The sequence below is a fragment of the Rhinocladiella mackenziei genome (assembly GCF_000835555.1).
Source record: "Rhinocladiella mackenziei CBS 650.93 unplaced genomic scaffold supercont1.11, whole genome shotgun sequence".
In the NCBI taxonomy this organism is placed as follows: domain Eukaryota; kingdom Fungi; phylum Ascomycota; class Eurotiomycetes; order Chaetothyriales; family Herpotrichiellaceae; genus Rhinocladiella; species Rhinocladiella mackenziei.
Genome location: NW_013550594.1, coordinates 292,487 through 315,567, shown reverse-complemented (window position 1 = coordinate 315,567; position 23,081 = coordinate 292,487). Strand labels below are relative to the sequence as shown.

The 23,081-nt window shown below is 50.9% G+C and overlaps 10 protein-coding genes across 10 annotated transcripts in view; 3 read left to right on the top strand and 7 right to left on the bottom strand.

Annotated features, from left to right (window-relative positions):
* Z518_11115 (uncharacterized protein) overlaps positions 1–2,962 on the bottom strand; it is a gene marked incomplete at both ends in the record, with an annotated part of 3,490 nt that extends 528 nt beyond the window's left edge. The window contains 3 exons of the mRNA XM_013411385.1: positions 19–1,449; positions 1,498–2,095; positions 2,366–2,962. Coding sequence (XP_013266839.1) covers positions 19–1,449; positions 1,498–2,095; positions 2,366–2,962 — 2,626 coding nt within the window. The remainder of the gene's footprint in view (positions 1–18; positions 1,450–1,497; positions 2,096–2,365) is intronic.
* Positions 2,963–5,205: 2,243 nt separating this feature from the next.
* Z518_11114 (uncharacterized protein) lies at positions 5,206–8,785 on the bottom strand (the record flags this gene model as incomplete). The annotated part of the gene is made up of 7 exons (XM_013411384.1): positions 5,206–6,436; positions 6,486–7,143; positions 7,321–7,664; positions 7,769–7,893; positions 7,945–8,172; positions 8,237–8,519; positions 8,616–8,785. 7 exons carry the CDS (start codon positions 8,783–8,785, stop codon positions 5,206–5,208), a joined length of 3,039 nt encoding a protein of 1,012 aa, XP_013266838.1.
* A 767-nt stretch (positions 8,786–9,552) lies between these two features.
* Positions 9,553–11,080, bottom strand: Z518_11113 (NADP-specific glutamate dehydrogenase; the record flags this gene model as incomplete). The annotated part of the gene is made up of 4 exons (XM_013411383.1): positions 9,553–10,317; positions 10,374–10,425; positions 10,475–10,577; positions 10,627–11,080. The coding sequence occupies 4 exons, from the start codon at positions 11,078–11,080 to the stop codon at positions 9,553–9,555; spliced, it is 1,374 nt and encodes a 457-aa protein (XP_013266837.1).
* A 1,157-nt stretch (positions 11,081–12,237) lies between these two features.
* Positions 12,238–12,750, top strand: Z518_11112 (uncharacterized protein; the record flags this gene model as incomplete). The annotated part of the gene is made up of 1 exon (XM_013411382.1): positions 12,238–12,750. One exon carries the CDS (start codon positions 12,238–12,240, stop codon positions 12,748–12,750), a length of 513 nt encoding a protein of 170 aa, XP_013266836.1.
* Positions 12,751–12,916: 166 nt separating this feature from the next.
* Z518_11111 (uncharacterized protein) lies at positions 12,917–15,229 on the bottom strand (the record flags this gene model as incomplete). Its single annotated transcript, XM_013411381.1, has 1 exon — positions 12,917–15,229. One exon carries the CDS (start codon positions 15,227–15,229, stop codon positions 12,917–12,919), a length of 2,313 nt encoding a protein of 770 aa, XP_013266835.1.
* Positions 15,230–15,853: 624 nt separating this feature from the next.
* Positions 15,854–16,231, top strand: Z518_11110 (uncharacterized protein; the record flags this gene model as incomplete). The annotated part of the gene is made up of 2 exons (XM_013411380.1): positions 15,854–16,007; positions 16,095–16,231. The coding sequence occupies 2 exons, from the start codon at positions 15,854–15,856 to the stop codon at positions 16,229–16,231; spliced, it is 291 nt and encodes a 96-aa protein (XP_013266834.1).
* A 306-nt stretch (positions 16,232–16,537) lies between these two features.
* On the bottom strand, positions 16,538–17,844 carry Z518_11109 (phosphoglycerate kinase; the record flags this gene model as incomplete). Its single annotated transcript, XM_013411379.1, has 2 exons — positions 16,538–17,725; positions 17,779–17,844. The coding sequence occupies 2 exons, from the start codon at positions 17,842–17,844 to the stop codon at positions 16,538–16,540; spliced, it is 1,254 nt and encodes a 417-aa protein (XP_013266833.1).
* Positions 17,845–18,802: 958 nt separating this feature from the next.
* On the top strand, positions 18,803–19,720 carry Z518_11108 (uncharacterized protein; the record flags this gene model as incomplete). Its single annotated transcript, XM_013411378.1, has 3 exons — positions 18,803–18,868; positions 18,955–19,071; positions 19,118–19,720. 3 exons carry the CDS (start codon positions 18,803–18,805, stop codon positions 19,718–19,720), a joined length of 786 nt encoding a protein of 261 aa, XP_013266832.1.
* A 603-nt stretch (positions 19,721–20,323) lies between these two features.
* On the bottom strand, positions 20,324–20,914 carry Z518_11107 (uncharacterized protein; the record flags this gene model as incomplete). The annotated part of the gene is made up of 1 exon (XM_013411377.1): positions 20,324–20,914. The coding sequence occupies one exon, from the start codon at positions 20,912–20,914 to the stop codon at positions 20,324–20,326; it is 591 nt and encodes a 196-aa protein (XP_013266831.1).
* A 597-nt stretch (positions 20,915–21,511) lies between these two features.
* On the bottom strand, positions 21,512–22,980 carry Z518_11106 (uncharacterized protein; the record flags this gene model as incomplete). Its single annotated transcript, XM_013411376.1, has 6 exons — positions 21,512–21,685; positions 21,741–21,883; positions 21,940–22,052; positions 22,100–22,506; positions 22,560–22,670; positions 22,804–22,980. 6 exons carry the CDS (start codon positions 22,978–22,980, stop codon positions 21,512–21,514), a joined length of 1,125 nt encoding a protein of 374 aa, XP_013266830.1.
* Between the last annotated feature and the right edge of the window lie 101 nt (positions 22,981–23,081).

Genomic DNA, 23,081 nt, shown 5'->3' with positions numbered 1-23,081 from the left:
GCTCAGCATAGAGATTACCGAGATTGTTAACGGTAATAAGGGTAGATGTATGGTTCGATCCCAGCGCCTTCTCGTATCCAGCTAGCGCCCGTCGATACATCAGCTCCGCCTCGCTTAGCTTGCCCTGGTCATGATAGAGTAGTCCGAGGTTATTAACGGTACTTAGTGTTGATGTGTGCCCGGCTTCTTGTGTTTTCTCGTACCCAGTTAGCGCCCGTTGATACATCTGCTCCGCCTCACCTAGCTTGCCTTGGTAACGATAGAGAAGGCCGAGATTGTTAATAGTATCGAGGGTTGATAGGTGGTCCACTCCAGACACCTTCTCGCGCCCAGCTAAGGCCCGTCGATACATCTGCTCCGCCTCGCTCAGCTTGCCTTGCTCAGCATAGAGATTACCGAGATTGTTAAAGGTACTCAGGGTTGATAGATGGTCCACTCCAAATACCTTCTCGTACCCAGTTAACGCCCGTTGATACATCTGCTCCGCCTCGTTCAGCTTACTCTGCTCAGCATATAGAAGACCGAGGTTATTAACGGTATTGATGGTCGATAGGTGGTCCACTCCCAGCACCTTCTTCATCCCAGCTAAGGCCCGTCGATACATCTGCTCCGCCTCGCTCAGCTTACCTTGCTTAGTATAGAGAAGGCCGAGATTGTTAACTGTACCGAGGGTCGATATGTGCTCAGCTCCTAGTGTCTTCTCATACCCAGTCAGCGCCCGTCGATACATCTGCTCCGCCTCGCCCAGCTGGATTTGTTGTTGAAGTAAAAGTGCAATTGTGAATACTTTTTCAAGTCGGTCGAGGACAATGTTGTCGCCCAGCCCATGTCCACAAAAGCGGTCTTGTGCGACCCACCTTGCATGAGCAACTAGCCGAGTGTACTTGAGGTGTCCTAGAATCTGCCAGTCATCCTCATCGACAGATGCACCAACGGAGTCAACAGCGTACCAATACTGCTGGACGTCGATAGTCGTGTTCAGCGCTGCTAAGGTCCAGTCGTGTACGCAGGTATGCATACTCCACGACTGGAGCGGCACTCGCACTTCCAAAAAGCAGTAAGCTGTCAGCCTTCTCATCACGCTCTCAAAATCAACATCGTTGCTGACAATATCTTGGAGCCACTGCGGCGTGTCGTCTGTAAGTCCCCCAAGGAATAGTTCATACCACAGGCTTTGATGGTCGAAGTAGGCCAGTGATTTTAAGAACTTCGCGGCTTCAGCATCCTCGATCTCGAGGCGGGTATAGGATAGATCCCAGGTCGTGTAAAGTGTCCGATTCTGGTACTCCTGGAGTTGCTGAGGTCGCCGCACGTCAAAGTTCCAGCGGCACTCATATTCCTGGAGGTATCGCTCAAACGTGAATGTGCTCTGAGAGAGATATGCCCCGGCGGTGGCCAAAGCCAGCGGAAGACCATCAAGTCGCTCCGCCAGGCGTCTCGCATGAGGGTCTAGTGACATCAGTTAGCGACTCAGATCGGTCGGTGTGAATGGCATACCAGCTTCAACGCCTTCCCGTCCAGATCGAGTTTGCAAAATCTTCAGGTTTTCCTCAACGTCGAGGATCGGCTGGACACGGACTGGCTTTCCGTGAACCAAATCAGGCCGACGTGTGGTCACAATAATAGCTCCATGAGAAACGGGTGGGTAGTAGGCTTCGATACGAAATCGTCCCGGATCATCATAATTATCGTATATCAGTAGCCATCGAGTGTTCTTGGGATCTGACAGCCACCGATGCACGTGAGCTAGAGTTTGCTCGCCCTTAAGGACTCCGGGCTCCTGGGCATCAAAGATCACTTGAGCCATCGACCGGAGACTGTCCTTGAGTGTGATCTCCGAGGCCGCATCGAACCAGAGTACCGAATCGTAAACGTTGTGGTTGTGCCGGGCGTAGGCGATGGCCAGCTGCGTCTTGCCGATGCCACCTGTTCCACCGAGAACTACCCGTCGCTCCCCGAAGGACGGGTCCACTGACTGCAGAACGACTTTCATCTCGTCGAGTTCAGATTCGCGTCCGACGAAAAGTTTCGAGTCGATACAGGGCACTTGGCCGAGGCAGACTCCGACAGGTTTTCGAAAGCTGAAGTCTACCTTCTCCTGAGGTGGATGATGGTGGTGCACTACCGAGAATGATCATTAGCGATGGTATTGCTATGTTAAGTTGAAGAGTAGGCCGATAGGAAAATGTGATTAAATATATGAATCGGCCCTATCGCGAGAACGGAAATATAAGGGTAAACATAATTCATTTAGACTCCACAACCATCATTATTCTTCTCGGATCACCCGTAAGAAATCCACCCATTGTATGTTGAATTAGGTGGAGCTCGTATCTGGGTTTTTGTAGATGGTTTGACTGTTTACCTTGTAAATATCACCGGGTCCGAAGTGGCTGTAACTTTCCACGTTGCCTGTCCCCGTATGTGCGTTCAGTGGCCCGCAGCCGGAGTGGACGAAGTGAGGTGGCGGCTCCTCGTCAGGAACCTGGCCAAGCTGCTCGAGGGCCTCCTGGATATCCTTCAGCGCCTCAGCATCTTGAAACAATTGATATAGCGCAAGGAGTTGCATGCTCTTGACCGCCTCTTCCATTTGCTCCTTCACCTTGTTGCTCTTCAACTTGATCCCCACCGCCTTCTTGTACCGCTCGCTCCTCGTGGCATCTTTAGAAGGTACAGTTTTGTCGAAAATCTCCTTGACCACCGCGGCACTCTCCTTGCACCGTTCTAGAATTGGAGTCGCATTCTGCAGCGCATCCTGGCTCACACCGCTGGCTCTGATATTCCGTTCTGCAAGACCGAGAATATGGAGCACCAAGGGGATCTGCTCGGCGGCGAGCTGAAACTTCCGAGGGAGGCGGTTGACGTCGCTCGCCGCGTCGTAGATCTCGTGAGCGCCATCGTATATCGCGATGATAGACGAAATCAGGCCGAGCACGAGGCTGGCCTCGCCGATACCAGACATGTCCACTTTGCTATGCTTGGCTTTAGTCCGATCGAAGGGTATAGGCTTCTCGATGGAACGTAAGTGAATGGCGAAATTAAGGTCGCAATCTAGAGAGAACGTTTTCCCTTCTCGCACCTATGGTGGCAATTAAGTAGCGGCCACGAGTGAGCTAGAATTTCGAGGTCCTGCAAGCGCTTTCGTTGAGATACGATGCTCAAGATAGTCACGCTTGGGTTAGGACTGCTTTCGGGATAGAGATCTGGGGAACATATTGAGGCGCTGCAGTCAGGCTGAGAGCGCAGCCCCGAAACTCGAAGTCATAACTGATGGCGGGGACGAGATATCACGTGTATCAGGCAACTCCAGAAGTGGCTTTAGATGTGGAAATGACAGCCACTGTGGCTAAGGTGGCTAAAGCAGAATGTTCGAGAATTAATGTTTAGGAAAGGGCCCTTCCGGACCCAATTCTAAATCACGGATTCGAGTCGGGAATGTATCGGGAGAGCGACCACCCATAGCGACCCTCGTACAACAGCGACTTTAATTAAGCTCGATTTGGCATAGTGGATGGAAAGGCGCAACCAATGATGTAAAGGTACCTAACAATCCCCCCAATAACCTGGTAAAATCGCACAAATCGAGGTACCAAAACATCAAAATTGAGGCACCGACATACCTTTAGAATCTGCGAGCTCTTTACCTCATTGCTGCTCGATTCGCGATTTGTATAGATGATAGAAAGGCTTCATAGACAACAGAGACAGTCTGACACGCAATAACGCCAAAATCGAGTGCAAAACGGGGTGTAAGGGCGAGCGCGGAAGGCGTTGTCAACGGGCTTAACGACGTCGTTCAATGGGCGCCAAAAAGCGCTATCTACGCGAAGGCGGCAAAGTGGATGGAAAGGTACCTCAAACCCCTAGGAAAATTGGGGGAGGTACCAGGTGCCTTTCGGACAACGCTTGTACAACTAGGCTCAATTGGTGTTTAGTAGGTCGCTGTTGTACGCGATTCGCTGTGGGTGGCCGCTCTCCCGATACATTCCCAGATGTACTCTTAAACTAATAGGGATATCTATAGGGACTATGTAGAGATCTTCGAGTCTCTTCTTCCTTCCTTATAGCTATTGTCTCCTTTTAGTTGGATCACTTTACGAATATGCCGTACAATGCGCTCGATCCACCTCTGAATCTGGTGTTGAGGAAGCTCATCCCACGCCTGGATCCATGCCTTGTTTGCGGCCTTCGAGCTCGAAGGCGCACCTTTCTTCGTGGGGGGATAAACGTCGCCCATAGACTGGATCGGATAGAGGAGAAATAGACGTCGTCCACAGGCTGGATTCGATAAAGAGGGGATAGACGTCGTCCACAGACTGGATCCGATAGAGGGGGAATAGATGTCGTCCACGGGCTGGATCCGATGGAGTTGGAAAGTTTTAGTGATGCCAAGAAGGACCGAAGACTTTAGCGCGCGCCACATGACCGGGGGGGAGGCAAAAACTTTTGGAACCGACCTCCGTAAAGCGCAGTTCATTGTTGCCACGTTTCAACAACTCCAAGAAGTTCCATGCACATTGAACAGGACTTCGATTTCGCACATCACTGTACCACCCATACTTTCAGGTTGAGTTGCAAACCGACTGTCACGCGCGTCAACCCCTACCGACGAAAATTTCCCTTGATACCCATAGTAGTCTCCTTTCACCTACGAAGGTGCCTTTCAAAAGTCTTTGCCGACGCTAAAAACGCCACAGTTTTGACGCACAATCCCTCTATCCATCCACCCCTCTGGTTATACGCCTTCCTACCTAGATTCTACCTCGTTAGCTATTTCTCTCTTGTCAATCTTCTTTGTGCTACTTGAGTTGAAGGAGTGCTCTGGCTCTTCTAACGAGTGCAGGATAGAGCCCATCTATATATTCTGGCGTGAGAATCATTAATAGAGCACGCTCATCGTTTGTACGCTCATCATTCAAGCAATTTAAAATTGGATCAAAGGAATCGAAGTCTCGACGCCTTCTCATGAGATACGAAAAGATGATGGCGCGAACCAAAAACCAAAAGCAAGAAGCACCGTGATCACACTTACGAACCCATCCATCTCGCTACGACCGCCGACATTGCCTCTTTCTCTTCGCTTCCTTCTCGCCCTTAGTTCCCTTTCTCTCCTTCTTCCGCTTAGGTGCTTTCTTCTCCGTCTCTTTCTTCGCTCTCTGCCTCTTCGTCTTCCTGGTCTTCCTTAGTTGACCTATATTCTGGAGTTTAAGGCGGAGCGTGATTTGAGGCTGACGGACCCGCAGTCGAACGCGAGGGCCATTTTGACTCTGACAAGTGTCCCTCCTCATCTCGAGCTCCCTCCCTCCTCGACACGTCGTCCGACACTTCTTCCAGAACGGGACTCTTGACTGTCTCTGTGTGTAGCTCCGCGCCACCACGAGGCAGGTCACGTTCAGCGTGAATCAGCGTTGCTCCGCTTGATTCGCTGGTAGCACCATCTTCTGATGAACCAGGGGGCGAAGGGGGAGGCGAGAGCGACGGGGAGCGGAGATACTGATCGAATATAACGTCCAAATTGGAGTTATCGTTGCAATCTGCAGACTCGAGCGAGTGAATGGTTTCGATAGAAGTGACGCAATGGCGCGGGAATGGATCACATTTGAGATCAGTACATTTGTCGTCATCCTCGATGCCTAGAGGGCCTGGAGGGAAAAACATGATGGAGTCCACGGTACTTGGGGCGGCATAATCATCAGAGACCTCTTCATCGATGACAATAACTTCGGGACAGATAGTCGAAGGGGAAGGAGTCTGTTGTTTCTGCTTTTTCCGCTTGGGGGGGCGGTCGGGTAATCGCTTTTCCGAAGTTGCGGCCGTGGAGTCGAGCGACTGTGGTGGCATCCACTTGAGGGCGCCAGAACTGCTCGGTGATTTTCGCTTTCGACATGAGCGGATTCCGTCAGCACCTTCGTCGAGTGTTAATTTCTCGTCCGGCGAGTGTGGACGAATTGAAGCGGTCACTTTCGGGGGGAGGTCCTTCGCTGTAGATCTACCAGGTCGTGTTCGGCTCAATTTATGGTCGTCGATAAAGTGAAACCGGAGATCGCGGTCATCTGTAAGAGAGACGTCACACAGCGGATATGGACACATCATCGGCCAGCGGCATCTCTGTATTTCCTTGTTCACCTCTTTCCAGAGGTCGAAGTCTCGATTCCACGACTGTAATCGATCAGCGGCAGATAACCCTTTCTTTCCGAGACGAAATGGAGAATAGGCAGGACGGACGAGTGTGTAGCCATATGAGAGCGTTCCGCATCTTTTCGTGGCTAGCGATGAGAGGTGCGAGGCACAGTGTGACTCCCATTCGTCTTCTCCGACCACCCAGTTAAAGCAAAGATGGCAATAGTGGATATGCGACGGCAGTTGACGAAGTTTCTTCGCCATATCGTGGTGAACACACGTCTGAATGTGATGGTTACGTCGGTTTTTGGGTAGACTAGTTTTGCTTTCGTTAAACAAGAAGCCATCGGCAAGGGGTGACTTACTCATCCATCAACTTTTGGCACGACTTTACGGGACATCTCCCCTCCCGCGGGTTTAGGCCAGGGAGGTAAAGGACCGTGAGATCACGCGTACATAGCGAATGTAAGTCGCGCATGGCCTGCCACATTGACTCGGGGGATAGCGGCTCGTCTTGACACATCCACTGAGCGAGACGGCCTCGTTCAGGAATGAGGAGAGACAAATGCTGAACGAGGTCGGTATTACTGGGATCATTCGGTCGTTCCTGGCCGTTCGTGAGGATTTTCCAATCCCTGCGATCGCGCACCCACCACTGCTGATATCCGCGGAGAGCTTTTTTGTACAATTTTCGACGGTAGTTTGATAACCAGCGTTTGGCCTCGTTGACGACGGGGCCGGTCGTCCCCTCGCGCTCGAGGCTAGCTAATTGCTCTTGGAGTTCGCAAAGGCGTGGATCACGACTCAATTCGTCCAGACGGCGAGCGGGGAGCTCATTGGGTAGGCCCGGTTCCAAGAATCTTTCCACGCTTTGGAAATATTCGATGTGGCGGTGATCGCTCGGCTCTCCCAAGAAAGCCGCCTGGCCATCGACCGACGAGCAATTTGCGACATAACTTTGGCCGAAGACGCCGAGGTCCGCCTGTGTCAGGTGTTGACTGCGCTGGACAGGGGTGTAGTTTTCTGTAGCGGCGCACGTTAGCTGAGGATCCACAACGGCAAGAAGATGACACGCCGCACATTGATCATGTAGAGCCTTTAAGGGCCGCGAGGGAATGGCAGGACGGTTAACGGGTGGCCATATTCACTAAAGGGAAGAGGGGGGAATTATATATTAAAAAGAGTAGGAGATGCACTCACTATCGACTTTCTTGCCCAGTCCCCGTCGAATCGCATGGATCGTCGGTATTTCAAAGAGGCCGGCATTGGAACAATTACTCCTCCAGATATTTACGAAGGCCGACTTGGGCATAGGCTCGTCCGTTACTCCGCCCTCCTTGGTGCATTTACGCAGGATAGGTTTCTTCAAGGCTGATTCATTGTATCTTAGGACTAACACGTTCTCCCCATACGGGATCCGCTTTTTCAGGAGGTCTTTAATCGAATGAATTCCAAACAAGGCGCCATCGGCGAGCGCCATTTGCAGAAGAAACCCAGTTTCGTTGTAAATGAACATTTCGTGCTCTCTATGGGCGGTTCCGAATCTAAAAAATAGAAAACCGGTACCGAAAGGTTAGTGATGGGAGGTAATAGAATGTGGAAGAGGTAAAGATGGAGAAAGGAAGGACCTCGAAAGAAACTGTCGAACAAATCATCGATACGTACCACGATGTTATCAGGGTCACGATTATTCTTCACCCAGCGCTGATCAAGTCTCCAGGTAGCTCTCCAGTGTCGACTTCCTTCCGCACGCTGTAACACAATTTCAGTATCCTGGAAATGTCAGCCCCAAACGCCTTCGTGTGGTCAAACGAACACTCTTACCCCGTATCGAAAGCCGCCTGTGAAAAAGGCGGATATTCTAGCACCGGTCCAGCAATACACATTAGTGATAAAAGTTGTCTGGATCCTGTACCGCTCTGGAATAAAGATCAAATCATCCTTGGTCCAGAGGGTGATCTGGACTAGGGTAAGCACTTCAACGGTGAAGTTGTACTTCGGTCGGTGTTTGTTGACCGCCAACCCTTCCTCCACCAACGTTGTGCGAACGAACTATTAATTGTAAGTCCCCAGTCATCCTCAGATCGAGAGGACGGCCTTCTTTGCTTTTACTTACGTCATAGACTTCTTTTCTGTCCTCTTCTTTAATCTCGGTTTTGGTAACTCGAGCGAAACCCGCAAAGAACCATTCGGCCACGGTGTTGAGAGAGTCGACGGTCGACACCTCTTCGTCAATTCTAGGATCGCTCGTAGCGGCGTAGAAGCGGATGAAGTCTTTTATGGTCGCCAAATCAGGTACTTTCATCTCGGGTCGCAAACAATGCTCTCGAGCCATCTCCTCGTTAGGAGGCGACAACCCTTGCTGAATAGCAGTATCCCGTAATTCGTAGAGCGTCCAACTAGAAGACGAGAGAAATTAGTGACTTTAACGAGAGGGGAAACCCTCTACCCCCCGAGAGGTAAAGAAAGGAGAAGAAGGGGAAGGAATTTCTCACAGATCGTAGCGATGAAGGGTCGCATTTTGATTCGTCTTGGTCGTGGAGTTGTGTTTTCCTTGTTTGCGAACCTTGTCCTTCTCTATATGTGCACCTCTTTTATAGCCTCTGGCCGCAGCTCGAGCTACGAGCTCGTCGACCGTAGGTGGTCTTCGTGTGCGGCGGTCCATCTGGATGAGGGTAGGTAGATAGCAGAAAGGTACACGTGGGCCTTAAGGCCGTTCGAGAGGTATAGACGACAGAATAAACAGGTTGACCAGGTGTTGAGGTGAAAAAGAAGAAAGGGGGGGAGGGGTGGGAGGGGATTTTCTCGAGGGTCTTCGTGGCTCTCTAGCCGAGAGAAAATCCATTGCTTTTATACACGGAGAGGACTTTGAGAAAGGGTGGGAGAGGGTCGAAAGGGAGAGAATCTCTGACCCATTTCGAGGAGACCCAAAATTGGGAACCTGCGCCGGAAAGCGGATTCTGAAGACGGGGCATCCAACCCACAGAAAGTCGTGTCGTCGTCTCGCCCGTTGATGCGGGATCCTGGTCTAGCGTAGAAGCGACGGTCGCCATCGAGAAGGGAAAGCAGGGTCGAGCGTGATCGAGTGTGAGTGGAAAGGGAAAGAGAGGGATTAAGGGTGAGGAGAGGTGAGCGGGAGGTTAAAAGCGGCGCGGGTTGGGTGAGTGTCCAGGTGAGCTTGGCGTCGATTTACCTCTTCTATTGCCGCCAAGACTTTTGGGACGAGCCTCCACCACACTCTGCCGCCGACTTTAGACGAAATTTTCACTACGAGAGCTGCTCGACTTTGGAATCCAAAATTTGTGATAATCACCATTCCATGTCAATGTATCCGGTACATCCAGCGGCGGGATAGAATTTGCAGAAAGAGACACCAATGTGTGATTTGTATCATTAGGTCATCCAGACATGGCCCTTGCTTCTAGATATCATCTACCACCAATCGCCTTGATCTTTCATAGCAGCGGCAACCTTGCTGAATCCGGCAATGTTGCTACCGGCAACCAAACTGGGGAACTCACCCTCAGCCGGGGTGACATATGTCTTTGCGGTCTGCAATCCATTCTCAAAGCAGTTCTTCATGATGTCCTTCAACTTAGCATCGACTTCTTCAGTGGTCCACTTGATGCGTGCAGAGTTTTGAGCCATCTCGAGACCGGAGACAGCCACACCGCCGGCATTGGCAGCCTTACCAGGGGCATACCAGACAGCCTTATCCTTGTTGGCCTTTCTATGGTTCTCAAACACATCGATTGCGGCCTGGGTGCAACCCATGTTGCTGCCTTCAGCGATGAATTTGCACCCAGCCTTGATCAGACCTTCGGCTTCCTCACCAGACACTTCGTTCTGAGTAGCAGAGGGCAGCGCCACATCAACCTGACCGACATGCAACCACGGTCGAGCCCCATCAATGTACTTCACCCTGCTGCTGAAATCGGCCGTGGTGGCGACCTCAGAGAGTTGTTTCCGGTCCACTTTCAACTTCGCAATGATGTCAATCATCTCGGGGTCAATACCTGCATCGGTTGTGGCAATGATAGCACCTTTACTATCGCTGAGAGAGAGGACAGTACCGCCGAGTTCGATGACTTTGAGGGCAGCGAATTGGGCGACATTTCCAGAGCCAGAGATAGTGACTTTCTTGCCTGCAAAGGATTCTTTTCCGCCGGTGGCATATTTGATCATATGCTCAACATACTGGCGGTTGTCAGTGAATCTCAAGTCCTAATCCTCCAGAAATTCTTTGTCCTTACGTATACAACACCGTAGCCAGTGGCCTCTGGTCGAATGAGGGAGCCTCCCCAGCTGCCTGCATCTTGTTAATGACGATGTGCATTCTCAATATCAAAGCCACTCACCTCCTTTGCCGGTCAGGACGCCCTCCCACAGTTTCGTCTGCTTCTTGTATTGTCCAAAAAGCCAGCCAATTTCACGACCAGAGACACCAATGTCGCCAGCTGTACAAAAGTCAGTCATGGTGTTGGCAGCAGCGGTCGTCAGTCTCACCCGGCACGTCGGTATCAGCTCCAATATGTTTTCCGAGTTCGCTCATGAAAGCACAGCAAAATTTCCTGATCTCATTGTCCGACTTGCCCTTAGGATCAAAGTCTGCACCACCTTTACCACCACCCATGTTCAGGCCCGTGAGAGCGTTCTTGAAGATCTGTTCAAAGCCCAAAAACTTCAAGACAGACAGGTTCACCGTCGGGTGGAATCGAAGACCGCCTTTGTAAGGGCCCAGGGCCGAGTTAAACTGCACTCGGTAGCCCCGGTTCACCTGAACCTCGCCCTTGTCATCCTCCCAGACCACTCGGAATTGGATGATTCGCTCGGGAATGGAGCAGACTTTCAGGGCTTTCCTGTACTCGGGATTCTTTTCGAAAAGAGAGGAGTTTTCAAGGGTAGAGACAAGCTCTTTGTAGGCCTGCTCGAACTCGGGCTCAGAGGGGAGATTGGACATATCGGCGATACGGGTAGCGGAGTGATTCTAGGAAGGGGAGTAGAGAAGGAAATGTTGTAGCAAGAAAGAGATCTCAGGGCCGGGAGAACGACAGAATTTATCCAAGAGAAGAGAAGAAGAAAAATGGAGGGATCCTAGCTCAAAAAAAGGCTGCTGGTTCCAGGCCCCAGGATGAGCTCTGAACTGTGAACGTTGAACATAAGCTATTTGCTTCTGGCAATCTGCCATCATCAATGGGGGGCTTCGAATCCCTTTTTTTTTTTTTTTTTTTTTTTTTTTTTGGTTAGATCTCGGGTCAATCGGTCAATCAATTGGGAAGTGATAGCAACCACGGCCTTTCCAGATGCAGATGTGGCTGCCAGGGCAAAATTTTCATCGCTACCAGTGGAAAGGGATATCAATCGATACAGTACCACCGAGGAGGCGTCCAAATCATCGCCAGCGCTGTTTTCGAATTGACGTCGACGGAACAACAAAAATTAGGGATGAAAAGATGGCAGGACGAGAGGCGATTGGCTCGATAACGAACCAAGCTGGTGATAGAGCTTTGAGCTTTTTAGCTTTTGGAGCTGCATTTTTGGGCGGCATTCCTATCTCAACTTGGGAACATCAGCCAGCGAACATCTCCACCATTGACATCTTGTCGCCGGGCGTGCATCCTTCTGCTTTTCTTCCGCGCAAATTTCCACCATCCGATGTCGCTGACGACATCTCTTCAGGACGCTGACTCTAGCCCATCGACCAGGCCAGGAATCAGCCCCGGCTCTATCAGAAGCAAACGCCCCTCGCTAAAGCAACACGAAAAAATTCTTCACGCTCACGATGGCCAGACTTGCAACAAAACAAATCCTTCCCCGCCTAACAGGCCCCCATCCCTGTCCTCTTTGGGGAGTGACCCCTGGGCAGACGCGCCAAGTTGGTAATTGCACACGTGAAAACACAAAAATTTCTCCCTCCACCTAGTCGAAATCCCTCATGGAAGACACCGGTCGATATCGGAGCAGAAGGTATCATCGATTTATTAAAAAAAAAAAAAAAAAAGGAAACATCCAGTGCATCTATAGCACTTTCCTGACAGAAACAAAAGGAGACCACACTAAAAGGCTTTTTTTTAATCTTTTTCTATGCCAAGTCACGTTGTCCAGTGTCGAATCGACATGTCCGCAACAGGACACCATATTTCTATAAACCCCGTCCGAAACACCACCGACCTAGCAGACACTACCTCCCTCTTCTATGCTTATGCCAGTTCTTTAGGTTTCGATCTCGCTTTTCAAAACTTTGATGCAGAAATGGCGGGCATGCCGGGTAAGTATTCTCCGCCCGAAGGAGAACTACTACTGGCACGGAATGCGGCTGGCAAACCCATTGGCTGTGTTGGGTTGCGTCCACTCCCTTCCACTGGTGAGGGCGCGACTGTATGCGAGATGAAGCGCCTATACGTCACTCCATCAGGACGGGGTACTGGGGTGGGGAAGGCATTGGCTTCATCGATCATCGCCGCGGCGGAGAGACTCGGATATGGAGAGATGAGGCTGGACACTCTACCGAGGATGGTCGCTGCTCTCAACATGTATCGCGCATTTGGATTCGAGGATATTGCGGCGTATTATGAAACGCCGATGGAAGGAACTCACTTTCTGTCCCTCAGACTCCCTAGACGGCAGTAGATAGCTAGCCAGTCCGATATGACACAGAACATCATGTCCTCTGATGTGTGCTGTCCCGCAGCCACCAAGCAAAAGTTGCACGGGGTTTTGTCCAATCTGAATTTACTCCAAACTCGTCGCAGCTGACCGATATTCCGGACTATCCAGCTCCCCAATTCCAAGTCCCTCATCTGGGACCATTGGAATGGTTCTGTTCCCATTGCTTCACGGCACTGAGCGCCGCGGTGATCTTCAGTCCCAACCGAGCGTCAAGCTCATATTTCTCCCAATTTTTGGCCGTTTCGAGGTGCGTCTTACACTCGTGGACCAGCTTGGAATCGTGCGAAAGATCAAGGAGGGGTGCCTTTTCATCCGGATCTCTGATAAATTCACTCCCATAAAGTCGAACATAGCCGGTCCTCTGCATCCACAAATTCACGGCCATCTCGTAATGTGCTGTCGGTGCCATCCAGTCGTCTCTGTTCTGGCCTTTGAAATCTTGTGCACTCTTGTTGAGCAAATTGGTTTTCAACTCCTCTTTGGACTTGTCATGCTGTCGAAGATTACGGAGAATGACCGCTCTCAGCACTGCTAGGATTGATAGCTCATCAATGTCTTCTTCATCCCAATGGGGGGTCGTCTCCGACCAGGCGAGATTGTCCAACGACTCCTGCAGCTGTTGTTCATTCATCTTTTTGTACCCGTTCCATAAAAATATCATCTCGTCCAGTGGGCTGACTCCCACAGCGTCAATGAAGCTGCAATTCCACCTCGCAGCGCGCTCTTCCCACTTGGCAATCTTTCGAACTACAAAACCGTCAAAGGGGAGTTGTCGGCCCAGCATCTTTTTTTTCCCCACCCTCGTAGGTGCAGTTTTGAAGTACTCTTCGGCCAGTTTCGCATGCTTTTGTGTGTCTGCCTGGGAGAGAGATTTGTCGTGGCGGTAGAGGCAAAGGTGCGCGGCTCCCGCAATATAAAAGTACAAGCCACGTGACCACGCGTTGAGATCGACGCAAGCAAGGAACGAGTCAGCGCACAACTTGTACCGGTGCGCGTGCATGGCACTCAAGCTCCTTTCGAACATGTGGAGCGCTTCAATCTGCTTGAGCTGGCTTTTTCCCGTTTCTGAAAGGATCGCCAACGCCCTGTCCAGCTGTCGGTTTGACGACGCCATTCTTGATTCTTCAACTAGCCAGAGACGACTTTTCGGGTATCTTCTTCGCATATCACTGAGTAAGACTTGGAGTCGTGCGCTAGGATAGCCCTCGGCGTCATCTGGCTTGGATGGGTCTGAGTCCGCGATAATGTCGCAAAAGCCAACCAGTCCGTTATACCAACCAAACAGAACCAGACTGGCCATGCCACCATTAATGTTGGGGAATTTGCTTGCTTGCCACAGCATTCGTATCCCTCGGTTTCGATCGCCGCGGAATCCGATTATATACAAAAGTTTGCCGAATGCGGGAGGAATAATGGAGATGAGAAGAGATAAGATTCCGGACATGAGGTTTGTGCCGGAATGAATGAACGCATCGAGGGAGTTTGAGAAGATTTCTGAGTCAGCGTCCTCCGTAAGCATACCCAGAGTCGTTGGAGGTGGTGGTTTCATGAGTCCTTCCGCTTGCAATTCGTTGGAATGGTGGCTAAGGTTCATTCTCTCGATTTTGCGGTCCAGCTCTGTCATATCCTCCGATTCCTCCGTCACTTCTAGTCGTCCAGTGTAGCCTTCCGTCACCGGATTATACTCATGAATCACTTCTGTTTCGTGGAATTCCTCCTCGTCTGGATCAATGTTCGAATCCCCATCAACAACCGCTGCATTTCGCAATGCAGATGGATGTGTCGGCCGAACCAAGTCTCGCGTCCTTCTCTCAGACGCAGCTTCAGCCTGGTCGGCGGCGGATTGGGCTGACTTCTCAGACGCAAGCGAGAGCAGACTTTCCGTGGATCGTTCCCTCGACGCCGACTGTGTCCTGGCCCCTCGGTTTTTCATGAATGCCATTTCCATTTGCACCAGGCCGTCAAGAGTCATATAGGCCTTCCTGAGCTTGTAGAACCCCCTTATGGATTCTGTCAGACTCTCGTTCAGGACGCCGACAACAGCTGACATAATCTGGGCTTCCGCCTGGCACAACGCAAATTCGGAGCCTTTTTCATAGATGTTCGAAGTGAAGGGCCGTGGATCGTGCTGGGCTTTGTAATAACTGGACGACGCACTTGACTCGGCTTCAGACAGCGTCTCTGAAGCCTCCTTCATGACCTCCTGCTCAAAGCCCAAGGCGGCCTTCATGAACCCAAGAGTGCCTCTAGCAAGCTTGTGGAATGAAGAATTACCCTCTGAAAGGCCCCTCTCCGCCCCTAGGATGTCATCGTTGAGGACCAACTCTACAGCTCGAAGGGCTGTCTCTAGATTTTGAGATTCTTCCAGAGAATCCAAACTCTGGGACGAGCCATTGAGGGACGCTCGCCCCCGATCGAGCCACCTCCCAACCCGGTACATATTTTCGATACAAGCAGGCAAGCTTCCAGTGCTAGAAGCGTTATATACGTAGGGGAGAACGCCGTAACCCTTCGTAGAAATGTGTGATTTTTAAGGGGCCATATCGAGAACAGCAACGACAAAGGAGGGGAAAACAAAGAAAATGCAACAGGCTCAAAGGGCCATGGGCTTATTAGTCCCGGTCTCCGCAGCAGGAACGACTGGAAGGGAACGAGTGTTCGCCGTAGGAAGGATCGAAGGATTGGATCGAAGGCAATTGGAGGCTTTGTATCTCTGGGCCATGGAAGTTGACTTTTTGGGGAGGGGGGTGGCTGTGGTTGCGTGCTGCGGGATGCCTGGATCTCAGGAGTTAAGCACGGAGCTCGCTCGCGGTATTTCATCCGAACCCACTTGATCGCAGGCCAACTTCAGAATATTCCCAATTTGTGCAGGATATTACTAGCACATAGATAGTACACTGTACCCAAAGTCCGTCTTCACCAAGAGCTGCATATACGCGCACTGGCGTGCTCAGCCACCCTTTCACTCGCGAAGTTTATCATCGAAAAGGTCTTGTTCCGATCAGCCTGCCTCTTCGCCTAGCGCTGCTATCATCCGACGCAAAACTTACTCCTGTCTTCCAAAATGTCGTCTTCAGGCCCCTCCAACGCACCCACGGCGAAAATGCAACCTCCTCAGAAAACCGAGGCGGACCCATCTCAGACATCAAAACCCGCGTCAAACCAACCGCCGGCGATGCTAGAGGAGGACGACGAGTTTGAGGATTTCCCTGTTGAAGGTATGCGGCGCAAATTCGCAAGAGGAGTTCCTTGCAATTCAGTGTGATGAAGGGATGACTTCGGCATGGCTGACATGGCATAAACAGACTGGGCGCAAGAAGACACTGAAGTACCGGGCGGCACCACCCATCTTTGGGAGGAAAGCTGGGACGACGACGATGAGAACGAGGACTTCGGTAAACAGTTGAAGTATGGAAGCTCCCAAAAACACGGTGTCTCGTGATCGCCCAAATGGCTGACTTGCTGGGTAGGGAGGAGTTGAAGAAGGTCGAAGCAACCAAATAAACGAGGATTCTACACCCGATCATACAAATTATGGCATTGCGTGGCGTTTTTGGATCTGTCAAGAGAATCGAGATTAAAGATAGGGCGCATTTCCATCTATCAGATGCCTCAGCATCCCATGAATGACTATCCATTCACCAAAACGCTGCTTCTTTATCATTTCCCATCATGGGTTGGACCTTGCAGTACCGCTCGCTTCGACGTGAATCGATGATGCCCGTCTGATCATCCCAGGAGCTTTGATTTACTTACTGGACAAGGCGACCACACCAGGCAGATCCTTACCCTCGAGCAGTTCCAAGCTTGCGCCACCGCCAGTGGACACATGGCTCAATTTGTCTTCGACTTTGTACTTCGCTGCGACAGTGGCTGTGTCTCCTCCGCCAATGATGACAATTTTCCCACCTTGCGCTGCAGCAACTGCGGCGTCCATGGTCTTCTTGGTGCCATTGGCAAACTTTTCAAACTCAAAGACACCCGGAGGTCCGTTCCACAGAATGGTCTGGGCCTCGTCGATGGCTTGCTTGTACAACTTGATACTCTCTTCACCGCAATCCAGACCCATCCACCCATCAGGGATACCCTGAGCATCGGTTGCCGTCCCGGTCTCGGCGTCCTTGTCGAATTTATCTGCTGTGATGTAGTCGACGGGGAGGATAATCTGGACATTGTTCTTCTTGGCCTTTTCCACGAGCTCCGCGCATTTTTCACTGCCTGCCTGATCAAACAAGCTGTTGCCGATCTTGACCCCCTCGAGTGTCTTCTTGAAGGTGAAAGCCATGCCGCCACAGATGATCAGGCTATCGACCTTGTCGAGCAGGTTGTCAATCAGCTGAATCTTGTCTGATACTTTGGCTCCACCGAGAATGGCGAGGAATGGTCTCTTGGGGTTCTCGAGTGCTTGAGCGAAGTAGTCCAGCTCCTTCTTCATCAAGAAACCGGAGGCCTTTTGCGGCAGGTCAACGCCGACCATGGAGCTGTGTGCACGGTGAGCTGTTCCGAAAGCGTCGTTGATGTAGACATCTCCCAAAGCGGTCAGTTCCTTGCGGAATTTGGCCACCTCGGCCTTGTCTGCTTTGACCTTGTTACCGTCTGCATCTTTGCTGCTTCCCTCCTCTTCGGCATGGAAACGCAGATTCTCGAGGAGAATGACCTGACCGCCACTGGCTTTGTTGACCGTCTCCGCAACCTCGGGTCCGACGCAGTCGTCGGTGAAGATGACACTCTTCCCAAGCAACTTCTCGAGCTCCGGGACCACAGGTTTCAGGCTGTATTTCGGATTCTTCTTTCCATCAGGACGGCCGAGATGCGACATGAGGATGACCGTTTTGGCGCCATGGTCGATGGCGTATTTGATGGTAGGGAGAGCTCCAACTATCCTCTGGTTGTTCGTCACATTCTTTTCGGCATCCAGCGGAACGTTGAAGTCAACCTAGAGACACCAAATCAGTTGAGAAGGGGAAAATAGTGAATAGGTGGACATACTCGGATCAAGACGCGCTTGTCCTTGAGGTCAACGTCTGTGATGGCAAGCTTGTTTGACAGAGACATGTTGAGATGCTAGGAAGGATACAACGTGGCGCGGAAGGGGGAGGATGGGGGAATCTTCTCAGTTTGAGCTTTTTATACAGCACAAGAAAACAAACCTGTAGGAGGGGTTGAATCGGGACGAGGAATTTGGTGGGGGTGCAATTGCTGCGCACAGTCTGGTGTGAAAACTGACGTAGCTTACTGGTGGTTACGGCGTTCGTAGTTCCCAAACAACAGATCATTGGCATACTCCGTCCATCCTTCTCGCCTGTTCACGCCGAAGTGCTTGTTCGACCGTGACGGAATGGATGAAAGGGACACAGTGGTTGGTGGTGGCCCTGGCATTTCCTGGGTTTCTCATCAGTAAAAATCACCAGGCAGAGGCCTGCTGCCCGCATGCAAAAGTGGCATGACGAAGCGTGGTAAGCCGGGTCTATCATGATGAAATGACCCGACAGAGGTACGCTTGCAAACAAGAAAAAGGGAATTATATAACCCACATTCTCTTTGAAGTCGGTGACCATGATTAGCCCAGGCAGCCACCAATGCTATTTGAGGCCTCAAATTACAGGGCCATATCCTGACTGGCGGTTGCCGGTCATGCGCTGCACAAAACTTGAAGTCGGCCGGAACAAGGTGCAGCGGGGCTGATTGAGAGGCCGAGCGCAGCCTTTTCCCACCCTTTTCACCTAACCAACCTCCCTTTTTCATCCTGCGCAACTCACTCATTATATCGAGACACTTCTTTCCACCCTTAACGATTATCGAGTAGCCGAATACTGCAATAGAATACACCTGTTCCCACCGCATCCACTCTTTCCATCACGACAAGAGGCTTCCGATTGCCTCCCGCGTTGTCTGCGTCTCCTGCGCCTAAAATTGGCCTCTGGCGTCACCCACCGCATCTACCTCGTCCCCCTCGACCTCATCCCTATTCACACCGTAGATTCTCCTCTCTTCCTCCTTCCCCTTCTTCATCATGTTGGAAACGTCAAGGCGGAAATCTCTGGCCTGGCTGAACAGTCGCTATATCTATGGCAGAATTGTGCGTCGGCACCTTCGCCCCCAACCAAAGTCTGATCTGGCGTCTTTTGTGTCTCCCGAAACATTCGCTGACTGGTTTTCACGCAGCCATTGCTACACACAATCATTTTTCTCGTCGAGATAGCCATGGCCGCACGGCTCCTGGCCAAATTCAATTCATATTACAGGCAGAAACCCATCTTGACTACGATGATTACCAATGCGGTATGTGAAACACTACCTGCGGTTGGAGCGAGCTGATGGAAAACAGATCCTTGGCGGCATTGCAGACACCGTAGCACAGTCAATAACCGCTATCCGAGCGAGACAGGCAATGCTGCGCACCAGTATTGATTCTAGGTCCTTCATCTCTTCTGGTGTCGAACTGGAGGACCTCAACGAGAAACCTGCCAGACTCTCTCCTACACTCTCTCCCAGATACCCGGGCCCTCAGCCTTTTGACTTTGAACGCCTGACGAGATTCATGGCCTATGGCTTCCTGATGGCCCCTATCCAGTTTGTGTGGTTCGCCCATCTCACGAAATGGTTTCCAATCACTTCAAAAAGTGGCACTGTGCCCGCGCTGAAAAGAGTGGCAATGGATCAACTCATTTTCGCCCCCATCGGTCTTTCCGCCTTCTTTACTTTCATGACAGTTGCCGAAGGCGGAGGCCGACCGGACATCATCAAGAAATTCCAGGACGTCTACGTTCCTACTTTGAGAGCCAACTACATTCTTTGGCCTGCCGTACAAATTCTCAATTTCCGGGTGATGCCTCTTCAGTTTCAAATACCCTTTGTGAGCGCGGTCGGCATTGCATGGACGGCATATCTGAGTCTAGCGAATTCGAGCGAAGAGGAGGCATTCCAGTAAATGAATATTATGGGCCTTTGGGCTTTTGTCGGCGAACGAACTTGGTCCAAATGATCAACACCGCCAGCGTCCAAAGCATGGTCGGCGTTATGGAGATGTACTACAAGGAGGGCGCGAGCTCATGCAATGCAGCAATATACATGTTTATCAATCCTTCACCGTTGACCTGCTTCCTACAAAATCAGCTAGAATTTGGCAGCCGACTGCCTTTCTCCTCTATTTGGGCAGCATTCTACCATACATAACAGCCACAGGAGTTTTAAATCTGCTCAAGTAACAAGCTGCATGTATTGTTGGCGATCTGTTTCTGCACAGAGCAGAACGGGAAAATGGCCGGTTACTTTCTCCATTGGATTAAAAATAATCCGGAGCGACCTGCATACTTCATATCCACGACAGTTTTATTGAAGCTCGAGAGAGTTTCACCATTTACACAAGGATGTTGGCAATGTTGTTGCCACGTTAGAAGTCATGAGGAATTCCATTTTATTTTCACCTAGGAGCATCTCTAAGACTCGAATACTCCGTCCAGCATTAATGCTGACCTGATCATCACCGCCATCGCATTGACGTTTATGATATCCCAGTTTTATTGGCTTGCTATTACAATCTCTTACGTTTTACCGCCTTCATCAATCCGGACTTCTTCAACCGGATAGCCTGGACCTTGATGAACCCCCCTGTCTCGCTGGCCTCGAAGTTTCCGATCTCATCCATGCTGCTCTCACTCTCGTCGTACAACTTTCCGGTCTGATTGCTGCGGCCAAGGATGATACAATTGCCCTTGTACAGCCGCAGACGGACCTGGCCGTTGACACTCTTTTGGGATTTCATGATGCTGGCTTCAAGGAATTCCCCGCTTGGGAGAGATACAGGCCATTGTATAGGACTCGGCTCCAGGAAGTGGTAACGAATTGATCCCGCAAGAGCACGGACTTCACGGTCGAGGGACAAGCCTTCCAAGTCGATATGAACATTACGGGCGGTGGTGAGACCAGGAATCTCATAGCAGCCTCGGGATTTCAGATCGATAACGCGGTTCTCGACAATGGCGATGCGGCCGACACCGTACTTCGCCGGATGGTGAGGTGTTGGGGTCGCCTGCCTCGTTGCTGCAGTGTGCAAGATTCTCGTCCCATGGACCAGAGTTTGGACTTTGTGGATGTGGACGGAGATGCCTTTTTTATGTGGCATAGCCGAGTAGGTCGTTCACGGCCTTTGAAGGTCTCATTGAATTCCGGGATTCGCTAAGGAGGTAATGATCTGGATGGAGGACTGGAGAGCGTAGAAGGCCAGCTCAAAGCCGACTTGGTCATTGAGTGCATCCGTGGGAGATGGATTGAGAGCCTTCCTCCTGAGCGACTTCCGGTCTAATGAGGGCGACGTCAAGTACACGTTAGAAGGCACGTGAGAGACATGGACGGCGGACTCGGGAGAAGATCGAGATACCTTAGAATATAAACCTCCGGTAAATGTCCAAGCAAGCAGAAAATTTCCAGTTGCAGACTCGATCGTGCATCAATGGGGTGGGCCGTGTTTTACGCTGATCAGAAGCGGTGGGCAAGCTTATCTTATCGGTTAGTCGGTTCCTGCATACTGGCGGAGAAAGTCCAGTGCAGTGCCATGGGGGGATTGAGAAAAATAAAATTTTTTTCAATGCCAGCTCATGCAAGAGCATAATTTTCCTTATAGGCGAACTCCCGTCCTAGCCATACGCCATCTGTGGGAGGCCGCAGTCAAACATAGTTGTCAGTCAATCCAGGGTATTCCAAACTATCAATTATCGTCAACTCATCCGTCCTGCTCAAGCCACGAGCCAAATTTATCCAATCGCTCGCCTTCTTCCTCTTCTTCGTCCTCGTCATCCAGCCCGATCTTCTTGTCACTCGACTTCTTGAACCTCTCTTTGCCAGTAGCAATGTATGCTTCGAGTTGTCTTTCGTCGAACCATCTTCCGTTCATGAGCTGTGTACATATTAACTCCTAAATCATGAGGACCGGTGCTGAAGGGAGAACATACTGTGACACAAGCAATGGCTGCCTCAGCATTGGAAAAACGCACGCTTGCAACGCCATCTTCCTCCTTGTCAAAGAGTACAACATTGGTGACTTGCCCTAGCTTTGCACATTCTTCTCTGATATCCTCTTTGATCTCGAGCATCGCTGAAGGGTCCTTCTATTTCAAGTCAGACCGTATCCTGAGGTCGGAAGATAGTCACTTGCCTCCAACTCCTCGAGTGTGAACATATGTTTCAAGATAACGACTTTGTCCCACTTCGAGCTGGTCTCCTGAATGGCTTGAGGGTCGTCATCGTCCCAGTCCGTCAATTTGCTGCAACATATCAGCTTGAATACTCAGAAACCCAGCGCCGGGCTTACCCCATCAATTTTTGTGTCCTCTTGATGATCTTCTTCTGCTCTTTCTTGCTTTTCGTCACTGGCGCGTCCTGCTGATTCTGATTCTGATTCTTGTATGAGAAATCTGCAGCTTGAACTCTCATGTTCCCCATGGGGCCTTCCGTGCCTAGCCGAAATTCTGTATCGTCGAGCATCTGGATTGCCAAATTGACCGATTCAGGTCGGAAGTATATCACCAGCGCATCGCCCTTGAATTTGCCGCTATCGTCTTCGTACATCTTTATTCTTGGATGGCCCGAATCTATCTCTTCAGCAATTACGCCACACTTGGAGAAGACATGTTGTATTTCGTCTTGATCGGCATCGAGAGGGATCGACGTCACATACACCGCGGTATTGACACGAGGTTTCTTAGGTTTTTGACCAGACTGTAGCTAGCTTTAGAATTGATCTGGTGCATGCTGTAGTCTTTCAAACTCACCTCGTCGCCATTGGCTTGTTTCCTCTTCTTCCTCGGCACAGTTGGAACATTCTCATCGACACCTTCTACCTTGTAGATTTCGCCTTGTTGATCCAACAGCGACTGGTCCAGCTACACAATGAAACAACATCCACGGCGTTAGAATCTGTCCTTACTCGAGACACCTTGGCTCAAGAGTAACAAAAGGTGGAGGAGGCGACATCTCTGTTAAGGATGTTTGGAGGTCATGTGTTGCATTGCCTACCACTGGAATCCATCGTTTCAGAGCAGTGTCCCATTCGAACTCGTTGCCCTCCTCGGTCTCGAGAATGAATCTGTTGTTTAATTTGGAGAAGGAAACTCGCGGATCGGTATCGAACGAGGACGGTGACTGAGGAAAGCCTGCTCGACTGGCTTCTTCCGGACGATCCTCGTCAGCCATGTTGTCAATCGTTGTGTGTTCGAGTCCGGTTTCAAATTCGAGAAGGTCCGAGCCAAACCGCCTGGGTATCCGTACTTGCGGGCGAAAACCTGTCGCGCGTG